The 22,879-nt window shown below is 38.6% G+C and overlaps 1 protein-coding gene across 2 annotated transcripts in view; it reads left to right on the plus strand.

Annotated features, from left to right (window-relative positions):
* Positions 1-20,624, plus strand: part of nkain2 (sodium/potassium transporting ATPase interacting 2) — a 118,493-nt gene extending 97,869 nt beyond the window's left edge. Inside the window, exons 5-7 of one of the 2 annotated variants that reach the window (XM_030128955.1) lie at positions 2,825-2,885; positions 13,529-13,610; positions 19,134-20,624. In XM_030128955.1, coding sequence (XP_029984815.1) covers positions 2,825-2,885; positions 13,529-13,610; positions 19,134-19,143 — 153 coding nt within the window. In that variant the 3' untranslated portion in view covers positions 19,144-20,624. Of the gene's footprint in view, positions 1-2,824; positions 2,886-13,528; positions 13,615-19,133 lie in introns of those variants that run through there. The other variant, XM_030128956.1, reaches the window with a different exon arrangement.
* The last annotated feature ends 2,255 nt before the right edge of the window (positions 20,625-22,879 follow it).

The raw sequence follows: 22,879 nt of genomic DNA on the forward strand, positions 1-22,879 counted from the left end.
GTGTCGCCCACGCCATATATACTGGCTGCAAAAATCTGAGAGGCTTTTAGTGTTAATTCGTCTGTTCTGGTTTTTTTAGTTGCAAGAATGTAAACTCCATGGAGACCTACTCCCTCTGTAGATATAAACAGCTTTACAGAGGTAAAGGCAATACAGTGATTCTTATTTTGGTGTAATTGTATACAAATGAAAACATAATTATGCATATTATAACCCCCCCAAATCTTACCCAATGGGCTTTTAAACTCAAGTCTGTCACCATCACTGCTGCTCTGTTTTGTTTTAATTATTTATTAGAAATGGTTTGAAATAACTCCAGTTTATTCCCACAAGGTAATTCCTGTAATGTACTTTGACAAACCTTTGGCACTATAATACATTCTCAGTACCCTTAAATGTACGGGGTGAGTGACTGAGAAGTAGACTCAGTGAAATATAAGATAAGAAATAAACATTTCATTTTCAAGGCGAGTGTCAGTGTCACTTGACTGCAGTGCTGTGGGCTTTTAACAGCAGTGCTTGACTTGATGCATTTTGATCTCAATCTTACTTATATCATCATCCAGTCGTGAAGAATTTTATTATTTACTTTTTATATCAATATGTTTTTTTTACCGAACTTTAAAGTCCAGGTACTTTACAGGTACGGCGGGTACCTGTAAAGAGTTTACAGGCTTCACAACAACAGGATAGTCTAAATATAACTGCAAGTGCCAAACCTACTCAGACCAAAACTCCAACTAAAAAAACAAGATAAGGAGTCCCAGCCTCAGCTATCTTACTTGGGTTTTCTCACATTGAGAGGTGATATAATCAGGCTTATTGTAAACAGGATATTAGGTTTACATGCAGCAAGACCAAAACAGAATAATAGAGGATCCAGAATATTAACAGGATATTGATGTGCAGAGAAACGCACCCTGTCACAGCTGATCAAATGTTCTGTATTGCAGGGCAGCACGGTTCTCTGCTCCCCCGTTCAGTGCTACTAACAAAACCGAACCCAGGAGTCATTTTCTGAGGCAATGAGCCTGCAGACGAGAGAGGGGGCTCGGCTCAGGCTTTTACTGCATGTGACAGGAAAATCTCCAGTGCATTCCAAACATGTTACATTTACAACTCTCATTTGAAAAAGAATACTGCATAGAAATTTTAGCTGACAGCGGAGGCCATCAGCATCTTTGGGTCAGCCTTATCTTTGGAAATAAAGGTATCCTGTTAAACCGAGACCTCACAGCCAATAACTTTTATCAACATCTCCAACCGGTGGTAATTTGTCAGGACATTTCTGCTACATAAAGCCTCCCTGTGTTATCCAAATTGATTTTCTCATCGCTGTTGATCCCCTTGCCGATACTGGCACCGATGTCTAGTATTTGGCTAGGCTTTAAATAAAATCATCCCCCAACAGACCAACACACTTTATTTCTACGACTATGATTTACTTGTCAGAGACAGCAAAGAGAGACAGGAAAGGATGCAAGGGTGAGGAAGGAAAGAGGGAAGAGGAGGAAGAAGCTGGGGAATGAAATGCTCAGAGAAGGAGAGAGAAAAGCAGGGAGGAGAGAGGAGCTTTGGGAGCTGAACATTATTTAAACTAAATGAGGTCGAGACCTTGAGATATACACTGAATTTCAAATATAGTTGCTCACATTTGCAGCTGGCTGTGTTTACATGCTTGTGTACTGTGTGTGTGTTGGCAAGTGTCGACATAGTCAATAGAAAACCAGGTCAACATCATTTTTTTTTACCAATAGTTAAAGCCTGATTTAAGCAATAAGGCTTTAATTCAGGTATAATTCCTTCCTCACACGTGCAGTGTCTCCACCTCTGATTACAACTTCCTCACTCCTTCCAACATTTATTCATCTACTTTTTTAATCTCGCTTTCCTCCTTTATTATCGAGGGCTAATAAGGTCATTAAAATGCCGACCTTACATTGACCGCACCTTCCTGCAGCTCTCCTCCAATCAGCAGTCTCCCATCTGTCGCCTTGGAAACAGATGGCCAATGAGAGAGCAGATCAGAGAGCAAAAGGTGCGCCGCTACTGTGGACTGCTATATCACTGTCTAAACAGCGCACGAGCACATACAGACACACACACGCTTTCATTTCTGTCTTCCTCTGGTCACAAACACAGCGCTGTAGCTCTTTTAATGGTTCAGTCTGCTGCCGCTATTGTTGTCAGCGGATGCGAGACCACGAGGGAGAACAATGAGAGATGCACCTCTGTGTTTTTGGTTACAAGACAGGCGCATTAAAGCCCTCCGAGAGCGGTTTTCATTTTGATGATGGTGACAAATACGAACTATCTGCTATGACATCGTCACACTGTAGACATAGTGGAAGCTGAAAATTCAATTTCAGTGATCAGTATCACACTTATGTTTACCCACAGTGCAATAATTGAGAAGTGATGGCAGTTGTGACAGGTTATTGTATATTTTAGTTGTTATTTTTGTTATAGGGTTTGAGGTTTTTGCAGTAAACCAACGTGCAGGTAACCTTGTGGTTGTCATTGAGGTTACCAAACATTCTGTGTGTGTGTGTGTGCGTGCGTGTGTGCGTGTGTGTGTGTGTGTGTGTGTGTGTGTGTATATATATATATAAATGTATGTGTGTCCATTGATTTAACTGCTCTACTTTGGAGTAAAATACCAAAGTGCTCTGCTGCTCCACTTTCACCAACACCTGTTCTCTCTGCTTGTTCCAACTCTTTGTTCAGTCTGCTCTGTCTATCTTTCTCCTATCTATCTAGCTATCCATCAGATCTGGACTTATCTCTTTGTCTTTCTGCTTTTTTTCCCTGTTCCTGTCTCTAGTTGGTGGGGTTCATCTACGCCTGCTATGTGGTCAAGCTCATTTCAGAAGAGGAAGACAGCTGTGAGTATACAGTCACACACCACAAGCTCATTTAAGAAACAATTTCTTTTGGTTTCTGGATCATTTGCTGGTTCTTAATCAGGCAATTATTAGCAAAGACCCATTAGTCATTTTTACTATATGTTAAGCTTTCTATTGCACGAGGAAATCTGGAAAAAAAATGTATGATAATCACACCAAATAAATTAGTGTCATAGCTCATATATAAAATAAAAATGTATTTATGCAGGCCTGTACACAAATGAATAAAAAGTGTATGTCGACATGTAAAATTAAGAAAACAGCTTTATCTGAACCATGCAGTCCTTGTGGGGGTCATAGTGGTGTTGCAGTCTATCCAAGATACCAGTGGATATTTGCTCACATGCTCAGTTTATACTTTTATTTGCATACAGATTCAGTTATGACTCCATTTCTTCAGTGTTTGTTGTGAATAGTTGGTGAGTTAAACATCTGTTTTCACTTACAAAAATGTGACAATAAGCTACGGTCACTCAAACATCAACCTTAATAGAAAAAGAGAACATTTAATCAGCTGTGACAATGGATAAGCTGCTTCTTACAGTTTCAGATGATTTTTCTTTGACATAATGTGAAGGTTGTTTTTGTCTGGGTTCAGTGGTGTCACTGTTCAAGCATCAGCGCTGGTAATGTTACACACAAAACTGTCGCTAAGATTAAAACTGTCACTGATGATTAATTGTTCTTGTCTGAGAATAACTGAAAATGAACGAACAAATAACATTAAGTTTCTGGTTTTCTTTCATGGACTATGTGGGAGTTTAGTTATAATGCATTAGGGTATTTTAAAAAACAGACAGATATTGAAAAGTAATTTTCATATTAATTACCAAGACAGCAGTTGATATGCAGTCATTATTCCAGTTAGTATGTCATCCATGGTTTCAGACAGAAGGAGACAAAAGCCTTACGTGTATTATTATGATTATTAATAGTAGTAGTAGTAGAAGAAGAAGAAGTAGTAGAGTATTAGTAGTAGAAGTAATAGTAGTTGTAGTAGTAGTGGTAGTAGAAGAAATAATTGAGTATTAGAAGTAGAAGTAGTAGTTGTAGTAGTGGTGGTAGTAGAAGAAATAGTAGAGTATTAGAAGTAGAAGTAGTAGTAGTAGTTCTAGTTGTAGTAGTAGTAGTAGTAATAGTAGAAGTAGTAGAGTAGTAGTAGTAGAAGAAGTAGTAGAGTAGTAGTAGTTGTAGTAGCAGTAGTAATAGTAGTAAAGTAAGAGTAGTTATAGTAGTAATAGTAGTTAAGTAGTAGTAGTAGAAAAAGTAGTAGTTTTAGTAGTAGGTGTAATAGTAGTAGTAGTAGTAGTAGTAGTAGTAGTGTTAGTATTATTATTATTGAAGCCGTACAAATTAGTGAAGTGATGCTAAAAACTCCATGTTTTCTGAGCTGCCAGTGGAATCATCTGACTTGACGTTGTGATGAAACACATCACTAGTGGTGATCCTTCTCTTTAAATCTTTTTGAGCTTTCCCAGTTTGATGATCAAGAGTCAGACTTTAAGTATGACTCTACATCATGAAATTTGCAAGAAAATGTCAGTGTTTCCATGTCTAATCAGGGGTGTTCCGTCCTCCGTCAAACCTCATTCATTTTCAGGCGGGTCAAACTGAAGCCTTTTCCTCACTCTATTTAGCAGCACTGGAGTCAGACGAGGGCAGTGGTTTTGCCTCGTAACACCACTGCCTCCGTCGATTAATTTGCTTGTTGGTTTGAATCTGAAATAGCACATTAAAATACCACAGTAACACAGAACCCAGGCTGCAGAAATGCTCTTTTTGTCGGGGAGAATGTGGGAAATTTAAGAGGCTTCAGGGCTTTAGTTCTGTTTGACTGTATGACGGCGAGAAAAAGCGACGAAAATATTTTAAATATAGCACAAGCGTGAATGGATATTGATTTTTCAGATGGTCTTTCTCAGGTGGTGAAGTCTCAAACTCAAACCCTTTTCAGAGCCTCATACGGTTCTATATAAATGTCTTACGACTGTCAGTCATACCGATGTCCCTGAACTACTCCTGTCTCACAACTACACCAGGACATTCAGCTATTAATCACCTCCATCTCGGCCGCTTTCCAACTTTGTAGCAATTTTCAGGATTTTCAGAATCAGGGGGATGTAAAGCTACACCTTTACTATGTGCCTGACTTTTGAAGTAGCTTTGTATTTGACCCAGCCCAAGCTAATAAAGCCTGAGAAGTCAACAATTGGACAGTAAAGCAGGTAAAATTGTGTCTGAAAAGTCCAAAATACCTCCTGTCTACATTTCCTAACCACTTATCCTTGACCTCTGGGGAAAACATTAAGGAGGGGAGGAAAGATGGAAAGGAGAATTCATAAGGACTCAAGAAATAGCACTCTGGTGCTGAAAGAATTCAGCTGCACTTACACTAGATGGATGTTACATAGGTCAGCTGTGGTGAAACTACTTCCCTTGGTGCATTCTTACCATGTTTATCCCTTTAACCCCTGAGACTTTACTTCAATGAAACAGGCTGCTGGGAATTTGCAGTGTAGAAGTGTCATAAAAGCCATCATTTCCACAAAGAGTGGAATTGAAGTTTTACAGGTTTTTACTAAATAAGGCACTCAGAATGTACATCACTGAGAGATGTAGGATATTGAACATGAACTGTGAACTGGAACACACTGAACAACAACAAATATTTGAAATTTGACTCTGTCGTTTTTGTTTTGGGGCTTTTTTTTTCTAAATCAATCCAGCTGCTTTTTGGCACCTAGCTGAGCAGCTCCTCAGCAGTCAAAACTCGGTAAAAACACAGTAAAAAAAAAAAAAAAAAATTGTAATGATAACGGAAAAACACAACAACACTGCAATCATCAGTAAAAACAAAAACCACTAGGATAACAGTGTAAAAAAAAGCCCAAACCATCTGTTTTTATAGTGAGTCAGTCTCACTCACTGCTCTGTGTTTTGTCCCCCCCATTACAAGGGCAGTGGGAGGTGCACTACTGAGTATGCTCAGATGTCTATGGAAAGTGTAAGGTCTATTCTATTAGCACACTTCTAACCTTTTTTTATTGAGCAAACAGTTGAATATTTAGTAATATTTAAAATAAATCATACACACAGAACGAGCACCACAGATATGTTAGTGGTTAAAAGGTTAATGTTTAATGTAATTGTGTTCAATAGGCTAAAATCGTTACTTCATTATCAAGGATGGAACAGAAATAGGCCTAAATAAAGACTAAATCTGCACTAATAGTCACACTCATCCTCTTGTCCAATCATATTGTCAATATGAATCCTGAATTAGAGCAATTATACTAAAATAGTAAATCTATGCAAGATAAACATGAAGCTATAAATGGTGTCTGTAAATCTACTAGCCTATATGTGATCATCCTTAAGTTCACTTGTTTGAGTTAAACATTATATGCCTACATTTGTAATAACACTTTAGCCCACTAATACACTTCCTCCATCCTGATTCAACTGCATTTCTCTTCATGAAGAACACGTTTCCAGTTCACTGTTTACAGTGTAGTTTTATTAAGGCATCAGTGCCTGAAGGAACCAAAAATTAATGAATGATATTCCTACCGGCTGCAATAAAATAACACTTAAATTGAAGGTGTAGCTAATGCAAACCAAGCAAAGGCTCTGCTTCATTAAAACAAATAAGTGTTTACCGCAGTGGTTCCCAACCTTTTTTTGGCTCGTGACCCCATTTTAACATCACAAATTTCTGGTGACCCCAGACATTCAAAACGGAGACTTTTTTTTTTTTTGCTAAAATTAATTTGTTTTTGACCATGTAATAGTTTTCTACACTATGTTGCATCTATCCATCTATCCATCCATTTTCTGAACCCGCTTTATCCTCACTAGGGTCACAGGGGTCACTTGGAGCCTATCCCAGCTACTTATGGGCAAAGGCGGGGTGACATATAGAGACAAACAATCACTCTCACATTCACACCCATGGGCAATTTAGATTAACCACTTAACCTATCAGTGCATGTCTTTGGATGGTGGGAGGAAGCTGGAGTACCCGGAGGGAACCCACGCAGACATGGGGAGAACATGCAAACTCCACACAGAAAGGTCCTGTCCCCATCGACTGGTATTGGAATCAGCACGAGTGCTATCCACTGCAATACCATGTTGCCCTACTATGTTGGAAATAAACGTTAATTTTAGACTACATTTAGGCTATCTAATGTATATTATTATGGATGGAGGCAGAAAAGCCAGGTGTAGATTACTGCACAAAGTGAGAATTTTATTTTCCTTGGTCAGGATATGTACAGTCAGTCCAGCTTGAATTTACAAGGCTGACAATTAATACTGAAAAAACAATAACTCAAACTATGAATTATGAAAGAGCTGCAGCATCTTAAACCAACCACAATGAACATTTGACAGATAAACAGTACCACAGTGCTTCAGTTTCAGCTTCAGTTTGTCATGTCTTTTATGTGTTACGATTATCTCTTTCAACTCATCATATATTTTAGTAAGTTTTTATTTTTATCAATTACGAGAAATTTCAGGAGACCCCATTTGAATTCCAAGCGACCCCAAGGTTAAAAAAAACACTGGTTTAACGTATGAAACATATTATCATATCAGACAGTTGCATAAGATGAAAATATGCATCCTGTCATGTTAAGGTCAGAATTGTGGGAGGGCATTCTCTCCTTTTCTTCCAAAGTCTTCAAACTTGTAAAGTATAGTCCGGTGTTTCATATGTTAAAGGAGACTATAAAAAGGAAGCAGTGAAGCTCCTTTCCTTTGCATTTAGAGAATTCAGACAGCTTTTATCACAGCTGACACTCAGATACTTCTGGGTCATTTCAGTCAGAAACCTTTCCTAAGCAAAAAGGACTTTCAGATGCACCCACAGTGTTCAAAGCATTGCTCACAGCGGCAATTTGTGTGTAGAAAAGGCTATAAAAATGAAAACATATATTGCACTACCTACACCCAACCATGTAGATCCAATGTTTACAGTGTGCTCTGTTTCGATACGGTTGCCAAGTTCTGACTGGACACAGGCTGTTTTGGAACAGGTTATCCTCACAGTCAGTGTGGAAAATATTTTGTGAAGTAGGTGTGGGTGGTTAATGCTTGGGTAGCTGTTACTTCTGAGATGGAAGTGTGAAGTGAGACGCGTGAAATAAATTCAATCTGTTTCTGTTCGTCCATCACGGCTTGTCCTCATAGTTCATTCATTTTGGACTGAAGGGTTAAATGAAGCCATGTTGGACTAAAGACCTTGACTGACTCTGAATATACAGTCAGTCTTCTGTCCCCCAGATTCTGCAGTTAGGCTCATTCATTTCCATTATCAAAGGGAGACAGAGATGGAAGCATGTGGTTGAGATTCACACCGGATCAAAGATACAGTATGTTCACTGTGTTATTTTACCACCATCACCAAGAAAAGACACTCAAGATGTTCAAGACCGACCGTATGACGCTATGAAATAACTTTTTAGCAGCTACGCTTAATTTTAATACCAGATACAGATGAGGAAAATGAGTCGAATCAATACGTTAATTCTGTGGTTGTTGGTTTTCAGATGCAGCACCTGTCTGTGTGCATTAACCTGACTGAGCCCATTTACCTGAGGCCATCGTTTTAGTTATTCCATTAGAGTAGATGCAGCTGATGTGTCCTGAGGATCAATAACCAGGCATGTCTTATTCAACACTGGACTGAGGATGCTGTTTGCTAACACATAAATATTGATAGGTAATAAATGCATCCCGGATCAGTGGAAATAGTTGCTGAGAGAGGACAAGTTCTCCTGCTTTCCTGAGTCGGGTTGAGAAAATGACCTCCGTGCTGTAACTGCTATTGTTTCTAGTGCCTTTTCATGCACCATAATCTCTGCATTCGATGAGGTCATGGTAAATTTTGAAATCATTTAATTGTTAAAGAACATTTCAGAGCAGTATTTCTCTTTATTTATTCCACTTTATGCAGAATAATTGAGTTTTAGGGGTTATTTGGAGATGAGAGTCTCCAACGCTGCATTTTAATACCCTTTGTGATGACAGGAAATCTAAAATGCCACTTGTTCCGTGTCTAAATAATTAATGTCTAACAGTTATTTTTTGGCCTTTTGCGTAAGTGTTATGCTGGCCTTCGGCTCTCGACCTCAGCTTGTACTTTTTTTTTTTACCCTGAGAGAGAATTTGATGAAACTAAACAACAAATGAAACACAGCTATAAACTGTATGAGTTCCTCCACTAAGAAACATAGAACAAGCATCCTATAACCTTACAGTCTTCTCATAAAGTCACCTACAAATAATCCTGCTTTAACAAATTCAGACAGTGTGACTATTTTCCATGCACATTTTCAATTCATGAGTGCACAAGTACATCTCAGTAGACTGCATTTGTAATTTCGCACTTTTCAATGCTATTAGAAGGAATCTGGAGGAAGATACAAGTCTCAAGTTAGTATCAAAAGCTGAAAAATCAGCGTTCTATGCCAGCATCATGTCTCATTCATCATCTTCATGTGGCAAAAACACAATTTTCTCCTTTCTCCGATGTAATCTTCATGTTGCCAGGACTTAATTCTTGAATGTGACTGCAGAAAATGTTGTGCACTAATGCAGTCCCGAAGACTAAACAATAATCAGGGAGCTTTGTAGGGAAATGTGCCTTGGGTGAAGAAGCTAATACTCACTAAGGACCAATGAAGATTTTGAGCTGCTGAGAAAGCTAATTACTCTGATAATTATTCTGTGCATGTGCATGTTTGTGCAGATGAATGTGAAGGTGTTTTGTGTGTCTGGTTGTGTCTGTCTGTCTGTTTGTGTGTGTGTGTGGGAGATTAATCATCATATCCAGTCTTATCTGTCAAAGAGACTCAGATGTGTCAGATTCCTATCAAACATACAGGGACACACTTGGAAAACAGCATGAAGCAAACACACACACACATACACACACACCTACTTAGAGAACCATAATCTCAGTAGAATCAGTCTTGGGTTAATTTTTATGTCTGTAAAGTATTCGAGTTAATAAACATTCAGAAAAATGACAGAATGCCACAACAGTGTGAAAGTATTTGTCTGTTAAATGTTTCATTGTTTGTTGCTGGTTCCTATTTTTCTTACAAATTGCACACGGCAGCTTCAGGCTGGTGAAGAAATACTCCTGTTCTCGTACATTCATTTGTGAATAACGTTTGAGCCATTAAATTGGGCCATTGTAGCTCGATAGGCAGCTCTGACAACGTCAGGGGCTCCGTTTTCCTCTTGTGTTCAAAGGGTCGAGAGCGGCAAAAAAACTCTGCTGAGGCTATTTGACTGCAGCATGAATCAGCAGGAAACTCTTACCGTTCACACCAGGCCAGACTCCCACAAAAGAATCCACACAAAGAAGGAATACATCAAGCATTGGCGATGGCTCTGTATTGTCTGGGTGAAAAACAGTAATGAGTCGAACGATCATACAATGGCGCTGTATTTAAGCAGCCCAGGAAGAGAGAGTGGAGAGGATGTGTTGTCCTGGCGGGTGCTATAATCAAACTTTCACATGCATTAAGTCGATGGCGGGAGGTGTGTGAAAGGTGAAGTTGTCTGCCAAGTCAGATGACACCTCTTAAAGGTGGAGTAAGCGATTCTAATCCAATATACTTTTTGTCAGATTCACTTAATGTCATCTCATGGTTGAGCCACTCTCTACTGTGGATGTGTGCTGTAAAAAAAAGTAAATACGGCATCATTTTTGTCATATATACAGTGATAAAACAAGTACAAATCCAGTGCAGTATATGATGCTACGAGCTGCAGACAAAACATGAGAGAAGCAAGGAATGATACCTGTAGGAATCAGCTGCACATGCCTCAAGCAGCTAAAACCTGCTCACATACACCTACCTGACTTTTAACAGTGATAAGCTGTAAAATACTTGTGACAAGCTAAGTGAATTTGTGTGTGAGGACTCACATTATGCCAGTGGCAGTTAATATCTGCACATATCAAATCCTCAAGTTTTATCATTCCCTCAAAATGTGACAGAAATCTGGCGCACTAAAAAAAAACACACCCGGTGTCCAAAGCGCTTGCTAACTGTCAACATTGTGATAAGACATTATCTACTGTCCACATATCTCTACATTTAGATAAAGATACACACACACTGGATCTTTTTTCTGTCAACACGTTAGCTGGTGTTACTGTCACCTAATAGACCTGTATATGTTAATGAAAATGTTAAAAAGAAACATGTTACCTGTTGTTACCAAGCTGCTTAAGCTGTATGTTATAGTGTTCAAAATACTGCTGTTGTTTGCTCATAGAGTCTCCATCATCATCACTCATTTATCCATATAGTTGTGATTATCATACAGTTACATAGATGATAGAAATTTCTATTATTGGTACTAACAGCTGCAGTAGTTGTATATCCACTGTCAGTACTTGTATTTGGAGTAGTAGTGATAGCAGTTACGGGTATTTGTACTAATAATTGGTAGTTATACTCTCTCTCTCTCTCTCTCTCTCTCTCTCTCTCTTTCTCTCTCTCTCTCTCTCTCTCTCTCTCTCTCTCTCTCTCTCTCTCTCTCTCTCTCTCACTTTCACTTTCTTTTCCTTTGACCCTCTCTCTTTAACCCCAATTGGTCAAGGCAGACGACCATTTTAATTTGATTGATTGATTGATTGATTGACTGATTTGAGCCTTGTTTTATTTTTAAGTTTTTTCAGATATACTGTAGTTGTTAAAACCTCAAATCTGTACTTAATTCAGCAAGCTAAAATCTACTTAAAAATTGTCCTCTAAAGACACTGACCCATATAACAGCTCTTAAAAATCAAGTTTATGCCACCCATATCTAATTATAGAACTAAAATGATTGGTAAAATCACTGAATTGCAACACAACAAAGTGGAGACACGACCTTGGCATTCTCGCACCATCAGTAAGGTTATAACAAAAAAAGTAAAATCTCCAAGTCAAAATCAATGTGAAGATAAAAATTGATATTTTGGTTTATTTAAACATTTCCAACTTTTCCCACCAACATAGAACTAGTGTTGTTGGACTTTTTGAACCTAATATTGAACCATTCTTAGCATTTCAACCAAAAATAAATTGGTTCCGAACTCGGAATGTTGGCTTCCAGTAATAACAAAAAAAAAGAAAAAGGAAGAAAGAAAGAAAAGAAGGTTTTCTCTTGACTTGACCTGATGTACAAACCATTGTGGGCATGTCATATTCTACACAATGGAAAAGAGCATGGAGAAAACAACAACACTACAGAAATCTAAGAAACCAGTGGAAAAAATGTGCAGTTAGAGTTAGGCAGTGATTTAGTATCGACTGAGGAAAAAGTAGGATGTTGTGCACCGGTTTCACTTGAATGCAAGAATGTGTAAGACACAAACTGACAATTAAAGCACTACAGAGACCTTTAAATAAGCTGTCAAAGGATGGAGGTGGATGGGGTAATATTGCACCACCGTTGACAATCGTCCTCCGTTAATGACGCATCCTCGATTACCACGGTTCTCCACTAAACCTGTGGAGACGTAGGATGGTTCACTAAACACACCAAGGCTCAAAAGGATCCAGAACAGAACTGATTCAAGACCCAGAACTAAGTTGGTGTAAAAGGCCCATGTCTGCCTCCACATAATCATTTTAATCTCACGCATAAACCCTCCCAGGCCATTCATCCTGCCCAGTACTGGTGGGACGTATAATTTCACAGTTATGATCAAGGCTGTCGAAGGTGGGCTGCGTTTGTTTAGGTTCACATATCAACAGCCTTTCTCACAAATCATTTTCTCCGCCTTTAAAAACTCCCAAGGCTCCAATGAAACAAGGATGAAATGTTCACTGAACTGATTTTATTATGACATGAATAACAAGAGTATGTAAAGCATACGATATAAAGATATGAATCAATAACAGCTCAGTGCCTCTTTATTTGTTTAGTCTGTGATGTTATTAATAAACACATGGTATTTCTGGAAATTGAATCGCCTGCAGTTTGATGTTGGCTTCCCCTCTGTATTAGCACTCATGTTCCGACTTATTGCAGGCTTAAGGTATACGATGTATAACTGCTTTCATCCCAGCAGTGACAGCCAAATTCCATATTGTACTTGATGCTGCAAAATCTCATTGAATAAATAAGAAAGTATGCTGCTGATCAAGGCGAGGAAGTACCCTTTTATGAGCTCTACCACATCAAAGTAAAAAAAAATATCACGACTTGCTCGCTTCAAAAGTCCAGGCTGCCTGCCTCAGTCTGGGGGAAGCAACCACCTGCTGGCAGCTCCACAGCTCCGCAAGCTGTGGACGCCTCCTAGATTATTTAGGAGTTAAGAGTATTCTCAGGGCATAAATATATATCAGTGCACAAGTCTTAGTCTTACTCCTAAAAATAGAACTAGATTTGCATCAGAGAGGTTTTATACAGCTGAGGTGAAATTTCCACTCGGAGCAGTTTGGTGGTTGAAATCTGATTAGAGCAGTGATAGAGGTGGTGGATGTGAGGCAAAGTGTGCAGTCGAGACCTCTGTAGGTGTAGCGAGCGTATTATAATGAGTCATCAGCGGTGGGAGGTTCCCAGGCATGCGCTTTCTCTAATTGATGTTTTGTTTTTTTGTGCAGTTGATTTTATAGGAGGGTTTGACTCATACGGTTACCAGGGGCCTCAGAAGACCTCCCATCTTCAGCTACAGCCCATGTACATGTAAGTATACATCCAAATCCAAGTTTTATTCATGTTTTAGTCTAATCTAAAAATGACTTAATATCCGATCAGTAATCACCTTTGACCAGATGCAATGATTACATTCTGAGTCCCAGTTACATTTTATTTATCAAGAACAAATCACATTGTCATAATCATTTCACAAGAAAAGGTACAAATATTTTATTCCAGCTTCATGGGCAACGGCGAATATACAGTACTGTGCCAAAGTCTTAAGCCACCTCTAGGTTTATTGTTTTTGCTCATTTGAAAAGAGCATACATTTTTATTTTTCATTCTCTTTTCTTCAGATACAACAAGAAAATACAGGGAATTAAAAGACACACAAAAAACTGAACTAAATGGGATCTGAAGGTTAAAGTCACTCTTTACTGTGACCTCTGACCCCATGACAAGAAGCAGCAGAGTTACAAACATGTTGAATGAAACCTGATATAAAACAGCAGGAAGTTAAAGCAATAAATCTCATATTGTTTGAACAAAAGGGTTGAAAACTTGTGTTTTTACTGCTGTACATACTTCACATATATCCAGATTGGATCTTAATACAGAGACTGAAAAATGCACATGGGTGATCTTTATAACTTTAATAAACCAACCAACCATGTTGTTTTGAGACTTTTCACAGGACTGTACATAGGGATATCAGCTCTCTATTATCTCACCCACTTCTATTTTTGTAGCTCCTAAACCGACAATGGTATTGATATTCATAGGTTCAATCCCAGAAACTGGTCTGTCCATGGGTTGTAAATGAAATACTGAACAAACTATTTAATGCAAATTAGAGTAACAGAGGAAAACTATGTAAAATAGTGTGTGAAATACATGTATTTATTCCAACTGTTTTCTTTTACAAGACAATGAAAAGAGTAGTCAAGATCAATAATCACATCATGGTAATTATGTAATAATCCTAACGGGACTAAGTAACATCTACACGTTTGTGGTCAGATAGTGTTTATTGAGTTTTGACCAAATAATCTTTAATACAACAAGGACATACTCTTCATACTCTTCCCCACAAACCGTGTTTTACATCCATGTCTGATATCACCAGTTGTGCGATACGGATAATACAAGCCCGTTGTGGCTGCATCGCCATAGGAGCTCATCATTTATCAGCTCAAGGTCTCATCAGTTAGAACTTCTGTAGCGTTTTATCATTCTTTGTTACACACGTGTGGCGAATGAATTCCATTTATGTGATGAAAACATTGTATCCTTGATGTGTAACGATTCCGTTAACAAAGAGTCCAAGGAAGAATAAAAAAAGGCAAGGTCTTTACTGAAATACAGCAGGTCTCACACGGAAGAACGGTCGAAACCGCGAAAAAAACCAAAAGGATGGTAGAAAACGATGAACAGTAAAATACCTCCCATTTATGCTCATTTTTTTGGCAAGGTGATGATGAAAAACCTCATTTATTGCACATTTTAGCTTTAAACCAAACCGTATTTTGTGATTACATATTTTTATCACCACAACTATATTTTTGTATCATGTAAAGTGACAAAGGTTGGGTTCATTATACAAAATAAAAGAAGTTCAAAGACAATCAAACAAAGGGCAAAGGTGGGGGGGGGGGGTGCAGAGGGATAACCAGTGGGGAGATCAGAGGCAAGAACAGGCGAATGTAAAACAGGATGTTACACGACACCACCTTTTGTGAAGCATCTATTTTACCCACACTGACTGGAAACTAGTATTACACATGTAATGAAATGGATTTTATTTGTGCAGCCTTTCATTTTGCATCTCACAGGCTAGAACCTGGTTTGTGTAGTGATTTCCTGAGACTCAAAGCATGGATTTCTTTGGGTATTCTCACGCCCGCTAGCCAATAGGATATCACAAAATGAGTTTGAGTCCAGGCTTAGACATCCCCGCATCAATCTGGCTGTCTGACTTTGTCCTGTGGAAAGCTCCAAGCAGTACAGCGGACAACGAGACGAAATAACGGCGATGTGCGCCAGACAGGTTATCAATAAGTGTTTTTATTAGAAAAAAAAAAAAAGAAAGAAAGTCTGGAGCGAATTGCAGACAGAAGAGAGGATGGTGAAAGAGAAGTAGAGGTCAGAATGTACAGTGGAAGAAGAGAAACCGAGAGTGATGGATGAAATGTTGGACTAAACAAAGAAGAAAGGCAATAAAGGGCCATTCTGTAGTTTTATACGTCCCCCGTGGAAGCAGTAACACTGATCATAAATCATCGACCCCCAAGATAATGGCCGCAAACACAAACACGCACAAACTGTAAAGGCTGCCTGAACACACATATCTACACACACACACACACACAAATGAGGGTACTAGTGCTGACCGACAGCTTCTACAGACGCGAACGTATGTATATGCACATGCACGTACACAAACATCATCAATATGCTATCATTGTTCCCCAGCTGTTGTCCCTTCACTTTGGTGTTTATTGGCTCTGGCCAGAGGGACCAATAAAAAGGCATCAGCTGCACTATCCCAAAGGAAATCTCCCCGTCTTTCTTTCTCTGCTCTCACACCAGACACACACCTAACCACCCACGTACACACACACAAAAAAATAACTTCACAATTACCGCCTCCAGGATTTTGTAGAAATATGCACTTCTTTGCCGAGAAAAAAAAAAACTTAATATTGACCTTAAAAACCGTGTGTTACCACTTAGAAATGAGATTTTTAGCTTAAATCCAAAAACACCATAACACTCAGTGAAAGGGGAAAAACAGTCTTGTTCTCTTATTAGATCCCTGGATATTTATTTTTTTCAATAACTGTTTTTTCCTCTGAGTCTGCTTAGTTACAACAACCTCGTGATGTAGCTCATGAGTGCTCTGGCGGGAGAAAAAAAAAAAAGTGGGAAATTTTCCTCAATAATCTAAAGCTGTTGTAGAAAAAAAGCTGTATCGATGCGGTGCAATCAAAGGTGTGGTAAAAGCGGTTTCCTGTGGTTTCAGTAAAACACCCCCATTCAGGATTATTGATTATCTTGACATGTTTGCTTTATTTTTTTTCCTTGTTGTGTTTTGTGCTTTCAACCATATGTAAGCATTTTAAAGGAGGTGTATTGACCTTAAAATAGACCCATTATTAAACCCATATTAAATAAGACCTACCTTCCCATTGTTATCAGTATCGTCCTAAATCTGTAAAAAGCACATAAATGGGTGACCCTCTGTTATTTTGAACATGATCACTGTTTTTTTTCACCTAGAAGCCTTATTATACATATCATCCCGCAGGTATAAATACTTATTAGAGCATGAGATGTATATGAATCTGCAGCTGCAAATAGTTCATAAGAAAGGTCGCTGCAGCTTGAGTATATCTGGCAAAAATCTATAGTTCAAATTTGTATTTGTTAACTGTTTTTTAATGAGTTGAAGTGTAAATTTTTCTAATGGTTGTGGTTCATCAGGTTATTACAGACTACTAAAGAAACAGACTAATGCAGGGGTCTGCAACCCGTGGCCAAATGTGGCTCTTTAGCCTCTCTTTGTGGCTCCCATTGTCAAAAAACATTTAAGGAACATTTTGAAATTAACTGAATAAGTCATTACTTTTTAACATTATTATTGGCCTAAATCTATTCTAACTTTTTCCATCTGTAGAAATGCACAGGCTATACACGGAATAAAATAATTTTTTGACAGCGTATAAATCAAAATGTATTATTTTCTTGCCAAATTCAAGATACAATATATGATACTCAGTTTGCATTTGTTTGTAGTTTGTCTGTTTAAAAGTCAGCCTCTACATGAAAGTTGAGCTTTTTCTCAATTACTCAATATAATTATGTTTTGGAAATTGTGTCCATCATTAAAAAAAAATCATACAAATTTTGAATGTATTTTTTATTGTAGTTGTATAATTTCATAAATGCACCACACATTGCTTTATTGTAATGGAAATACAAAGTTAAATAGCAAACTAATCACAAATAGGCTACAGCAGAGCAGCCATCTCATGGTAAAATGTAGATGGGTTCATTAAATTTTTTTTTCATGGCTCCAGTTAGATTTCTTTCTTCTTTTTCGAGACTAAAATGGCTCTATGTTGTAAAGCTTGCTGACCCCTGGACTAATGTAATGCTGACATAGTGTGTCAATGCAAAATTATAGTTTTTATTTCTATTCAGTCTTATTTTTACCCCGCCCCCTCGAAGGAGTATTGTTTTTGTCTGTTTGTTTCTCTGGCTGTTTGTTTCTTTGGTTGTTTGTTAACACTCTAGCAGCAAAACTATTGGTTGAATTCATACCAAATTGGGTTTATACAGTAGATTGCCAGTGACCCAGAATAGATGTCATTACATTTTGGGAAAAGCCGGTCAAAGTTTCAATTTTTTATGACTTTTTTAAACCTTTTTTTTTCTTCCATTTACTTATAATGGGCGAAATTTTAAATGTCTATAAAAACATCAATTTTGTTTCAATTTACTTCAATCTTGGCACATATATAGAGGCAACTGATATGCTGACATCAGCACACACATAGACATGATGACATCAGCTGGATCGATGCCAAAATAAGCTACAATACATGTGAGGGGCGGGGTTTGTTGTGCCTGGCACCACTCATTTTTTTATTCATTTTATTTGGGGGAATTTTATATTTTAGTACATATTTGTAGTGTTAGTTGCAGCCGTTTTATTCTTATACACCATGAGCGAGTGATGGAACAATCACAGCGCAAATTAGGGAAAAAAATTAATCAAGGGAAAACAAATATTAAGCTGATTTTATCTGCAATTTATCGAGTTTGTGTTGAATTTTTATGTACAGTTTTTGTTCTTTTAAAAATGGTTTTAGTCTATGTTTTTTTTAACCATTTCAATCCACAGTGAGTAAAACTGTAGAGGAATGTTGGTTTTTTGGGGGGGATGTTATCAAGGAGCCAGTATTTCCCATGAGTATAAACTTCTTTTTGAGTAATATCATCTTTGGTAAAATATAAAAGACAAGTGCTTTAGGGGAGGGAGTTACATTATCAAGGACAGTTGAGATGTTATCAGTAACAGCAGCGTTTATCTGTTATCTAAAGAATCACACTGAACCACTGTATTAACACACACACTATTCTTGTTTCTCCTCTCCACATTTCTTCCCCCCTCGTATCCTCCACTCCTTCTCTCTCTCTCTTCTGTTCTCCTCTCCTCCTTCTCCTCCTATTTCTACACCCTTTGTTTCTCCTCATTTCTTCTCTCCTGTCCTCATTTCTTCTCCTCTCCCCCTTTCTCCTCCCTTGTCTCCTCTCCTCTCTTTTCCACATTTCTTCCCTCCTTGTATCCTCCTCTCCTTTCTCTCTTCTTTCCTCACCTCATTTTTTCCTCTCCTTGTTTTCTCCTCTCCTCCTCTCCTCTCCTCTCCTCGTATCTTCTCTTCTCCTCTCCTCTCCTTGTTTCTCCTCTCCTCCTCTCTACTCTCTTCTCTTCTCCTCTCCTTGTTTATCCTCTTCTCTTCTCCTCTCCACCTCTCCCCTCCTCTCTCTTCTCCTCTCCTCCAGGTCGAAGTAAACCCAGGAGCTCCTCACGACTCCCTGCCTTACCAGTCACCACTACTTAACATCCTGCTTTTAGTACTCCGTATGTTTTCTAACAAACAACACCCGAGACGCAGACATGGAGACAGGATTGAGGAGACATTCTGCGATTCGTTGTACAAATCCCCACAGTCCTGGCCTCCCTCCTCTGCCTGTCTGCTGTTTTTAATGGAGTCCGGTCTATTCCTGATAAAACACTAGCCTCCTGTGGTTGAACAAGGCAATTGCAGGATGTGAACCTCATTAGTATCAGGCATCTCTGGTCTCAACTGCCTCTTCTCCTTTTTTTTTTTTTTTTTGTTTTGACTGTAAAAGGATGCAGTCTGGACCCACTGACTTCATCCTCTTATGCTTTTGGGTGTCTGCATTATGAAAGAAACCAAAGGAATGCAAAGAGTCACAGTCCGGTCAATGAGATCTCCCGGCTTCCAAGGACAATGCTCGGATTATTTCTGTTACCACACGGAGCCATGCTTGTTTATACTGCTGCAGAAATAGGCTACCGTCTCTACATTTCAAAGAGAGCGTGTGAAGTGTTCCTGTATCTTGAGTGCAGATAAGCCTGACCAAAGAGTTAAAAATTCCAGAGACACATTTGACTGTCTCTGGAAGTTTGTGCTCTTTTTATCCCACATGTTAAGACTCTTCCACCTGAACTGACCAACCACTGACTAATCAGAACCGATCGAGGAATGTCACCCTCCTTTTTGTTTCATTTTGGTGCATTTCATACAATGGAGAGAAAAATAGCAAACAAAGGGCATTGACACATGTCTTTGCCTGGACTCAAAGTGGACAAACCTTATTTTGTTGTTTCATCAAACACTTTGAATGTTAACAGTGTGATGGTAAAGAATTACATAATTAAATATCACATGTGCATGTGTACAGGAAGCAGACAAACACACACACACATAGACAGCATATAACAGATTTATACAGTACATACAGATCCAACTGTTTTTTACTAATAATGTGAATCTAAACAATGTTTACAGTAGTTATTCTGTCTGCCAGACAGAAAGACTGAAACTTTGACTGACAGAAGGACAGGTGGATGAGACAGTTTAGACAGACAGGCAGACTGGGACGAAGCAATGACACTTTTTTTGCTGTAAGATCCCAAAGGCAGTGGGGTGTTTTCTGTTACACTGCACACAAACAGGGCAGTTTTTCCAGATGTGTTTCTGTGGGTTGTTGCTGTTGTTGAAATATTTTGTCTTCCATCCAAGACAGATAGATAAAGTCAGAGCGTCAGGAAGAAAAATTAACCCTCCTCGTCTCCCAACAACAGGTCAAGCTGTGGTGCCCTCACATGTGCACCTCACACGTTAAAATCAACTCAGACAGCAATTGTCACGCGAATACTTTTCACCCGAATATAAACCAGACACTTGGAGGTCAGATTAAGTGCCACTTAAGCCTCGTCAGCATCCCGTTCTTTCTAATGCAGTACCACAAATGAAACCAACCAAAAACTTCCATCACGCATGACAAAAACAACACCCTTTACAGAAATGACAATCACAGAGTGGCCTGAATCCTGTCATTGATTGGCATGTTTGTACCACATATAAATAAGCAGAAAGGTAGGAATTCAGGGAGCTGTATGCAAGTTAGGCCCAATCACATCTTCCACAGAAAAAAATGGCTGGAAAAGAGAAGCCTCCAAGTGTCATTTTTGATCTTTTGGTTTATTTCTATCATAGTAATGCGTTTTCAACCACTGGTGAATGAAAAAAGGAATGGCAAAAGACGTGCAAGAAGCTGAACCTACTCTGACATTGTATGCTTCGCCTGCAGAGTAACAAGGACAAAAATTATACCAGAGATATGCCAGTGACTTAGCAGCTCCCCGCTTCACCTCACTACTCGAATTTTAATGTTGAAAGTGCCAACTTTATCGCCACATGGGTATCTCTTGCCTAGTTTCTGAAAGCCACAGACTGGGACCAAAACTAATGGGTCTCAGGTTTACTTATCTTGGATTCCCTTGTTGGAAAAATAGGGAGGATATTACAAATCAAGTATTTCACATTTTGCATTCCAGGCTGATAAAGCAGCCACCATTTCTGCAGTTTCTCAGACATGTAAAGCAGACGTGTAAGAGACAGACTGGCCACACTCAGCAGGTTTTCACTTTGATTATGTTCAGGGGGGAAAAAAAAATCCACTTTCTCCTTCTGGAAAAATGTGACGATACATGTTTCATTTGTGTTGCGATCACTGGACCAAACATTCGAGGCCTTTTCAGTCGATTAAGGAAGTTCATTTTCTGCGGGAAAACAGACGCCAGGATGGACTAAACAGACCATTTGACAAACGGATCTCAAAGTCCGCCCTCCACCGCCCCCTGTGCCAGTTATCGTCGGCGGTACAGCGTTCACGTGACGTTTGTTTTGTAACAGCTCTTTGCGTTACAATCAGAGTCACTGAAACTCCGCTGACGGACACTCTGGATGACAGAAACAGCATTTGTGTGTTTGCATGAGGTGTTTCAAACCTGTTGCATATTTAATCTCATGCTGCGTGTGACTAACTAGCTACTTAAAAAGGAACTGTTTGGTTTGTTGAATGCTCCTCAGCTCTCTTCAGAGAGTCCTAAATGTGAACTTTGTGGTTTTCTATAAATAACACCGTCTGAAATGTCTGGCGAGTAAAGGAGAAAAATAGCTACTACAATGTAAAACTGAAATGTAACTTTGAACTTCTAGACGTTTTTTAATCACATGTGGCCGTGTTTACTGTTTTTTCTAGTTGACTAATAATGTATGATGTTGTGTACAAGTGGGATTACTGTTTTATTTCTTCTAACTGTACAGTGTATTTGATAGGTGCGAGTTGTGCCAGAGAGGGAGGAGAGAATCGACGTTAGTTGCACTATAGTCTGTAATTCTTTCAGTAAACATTCTGTCAGGGCTGGAAATTCACTTTCACTTCAGCCCGTGGTTAATTTAACATGATTAATTTATATTTAAACTGTCAACAAAGACTGCACATTGCTTTTTAATAAATAAAATGACTGAAGGTGAAGTGTCTTTTCACTAGATCGCCGTGAAACGGGTCATATACAGCATCCATTATTAATAGGCCTAATTGAAAGAAATAGTCATGCCATTAGTAAAAGAGTGAGACTTTAATTTGAAATGAAAGTGAATTCATTTGAAACCATTTATCTAAACTGAATTAAATAAAAATGTCAGGCACTGTGGAAACATATAAGTAACATAAACAGTGTAACATCTGCCAGTCCGATATGTTTATGAGCTGTTATTCCCCGAATCAGAAAGCATTTCAGACCTATAATGTGTGTGTGTGTGAGAGTGTATGTGTGTGGGACGTTGTACTGCAGCGCATTGTACTTTTCATGTTGTCATGGTGAACTGAACAGTACTTAACCCAGAACCTACGAAGCCAAAACATCAAAGATTTTTAATGAACAGCAATAATTAGAGTAATAATGTAGATGAGAAACAACAAATTCACTTTGTCTTTTTTTTTTTAAAATTCCCTTCAGAGTTTTTGCGACAGTCAATAAAGCCTTTTCTTTAGATGTCAGAATTCTGTAAATAGAGTTAAGTGTTCGGGGGATAAGCCGAAGTAATTTATTTTGTTGATAAAAAGTCAATCTTTTTTCTTGAATTACAGAATCTCTCCTAATCTCTCTCTCCATTATGAGCCTGTACAGTTTTACAAAAATGCAATTAGTC

Source organism: Sphaeramia orbicularis, chromosome 24, assembly GCF_902148855.1.
Source record: "Sphaeramia orbicularis chromosome 24, fSphaOr1.1, whole genome shotgun sequence".
Lineage (NCBI taxonomy): Eukaryota > Metazoa > Chordata > Actinopteri > Kurtiformes > Apogonidae > Sphaeramia > Sphaeramia orbicularis.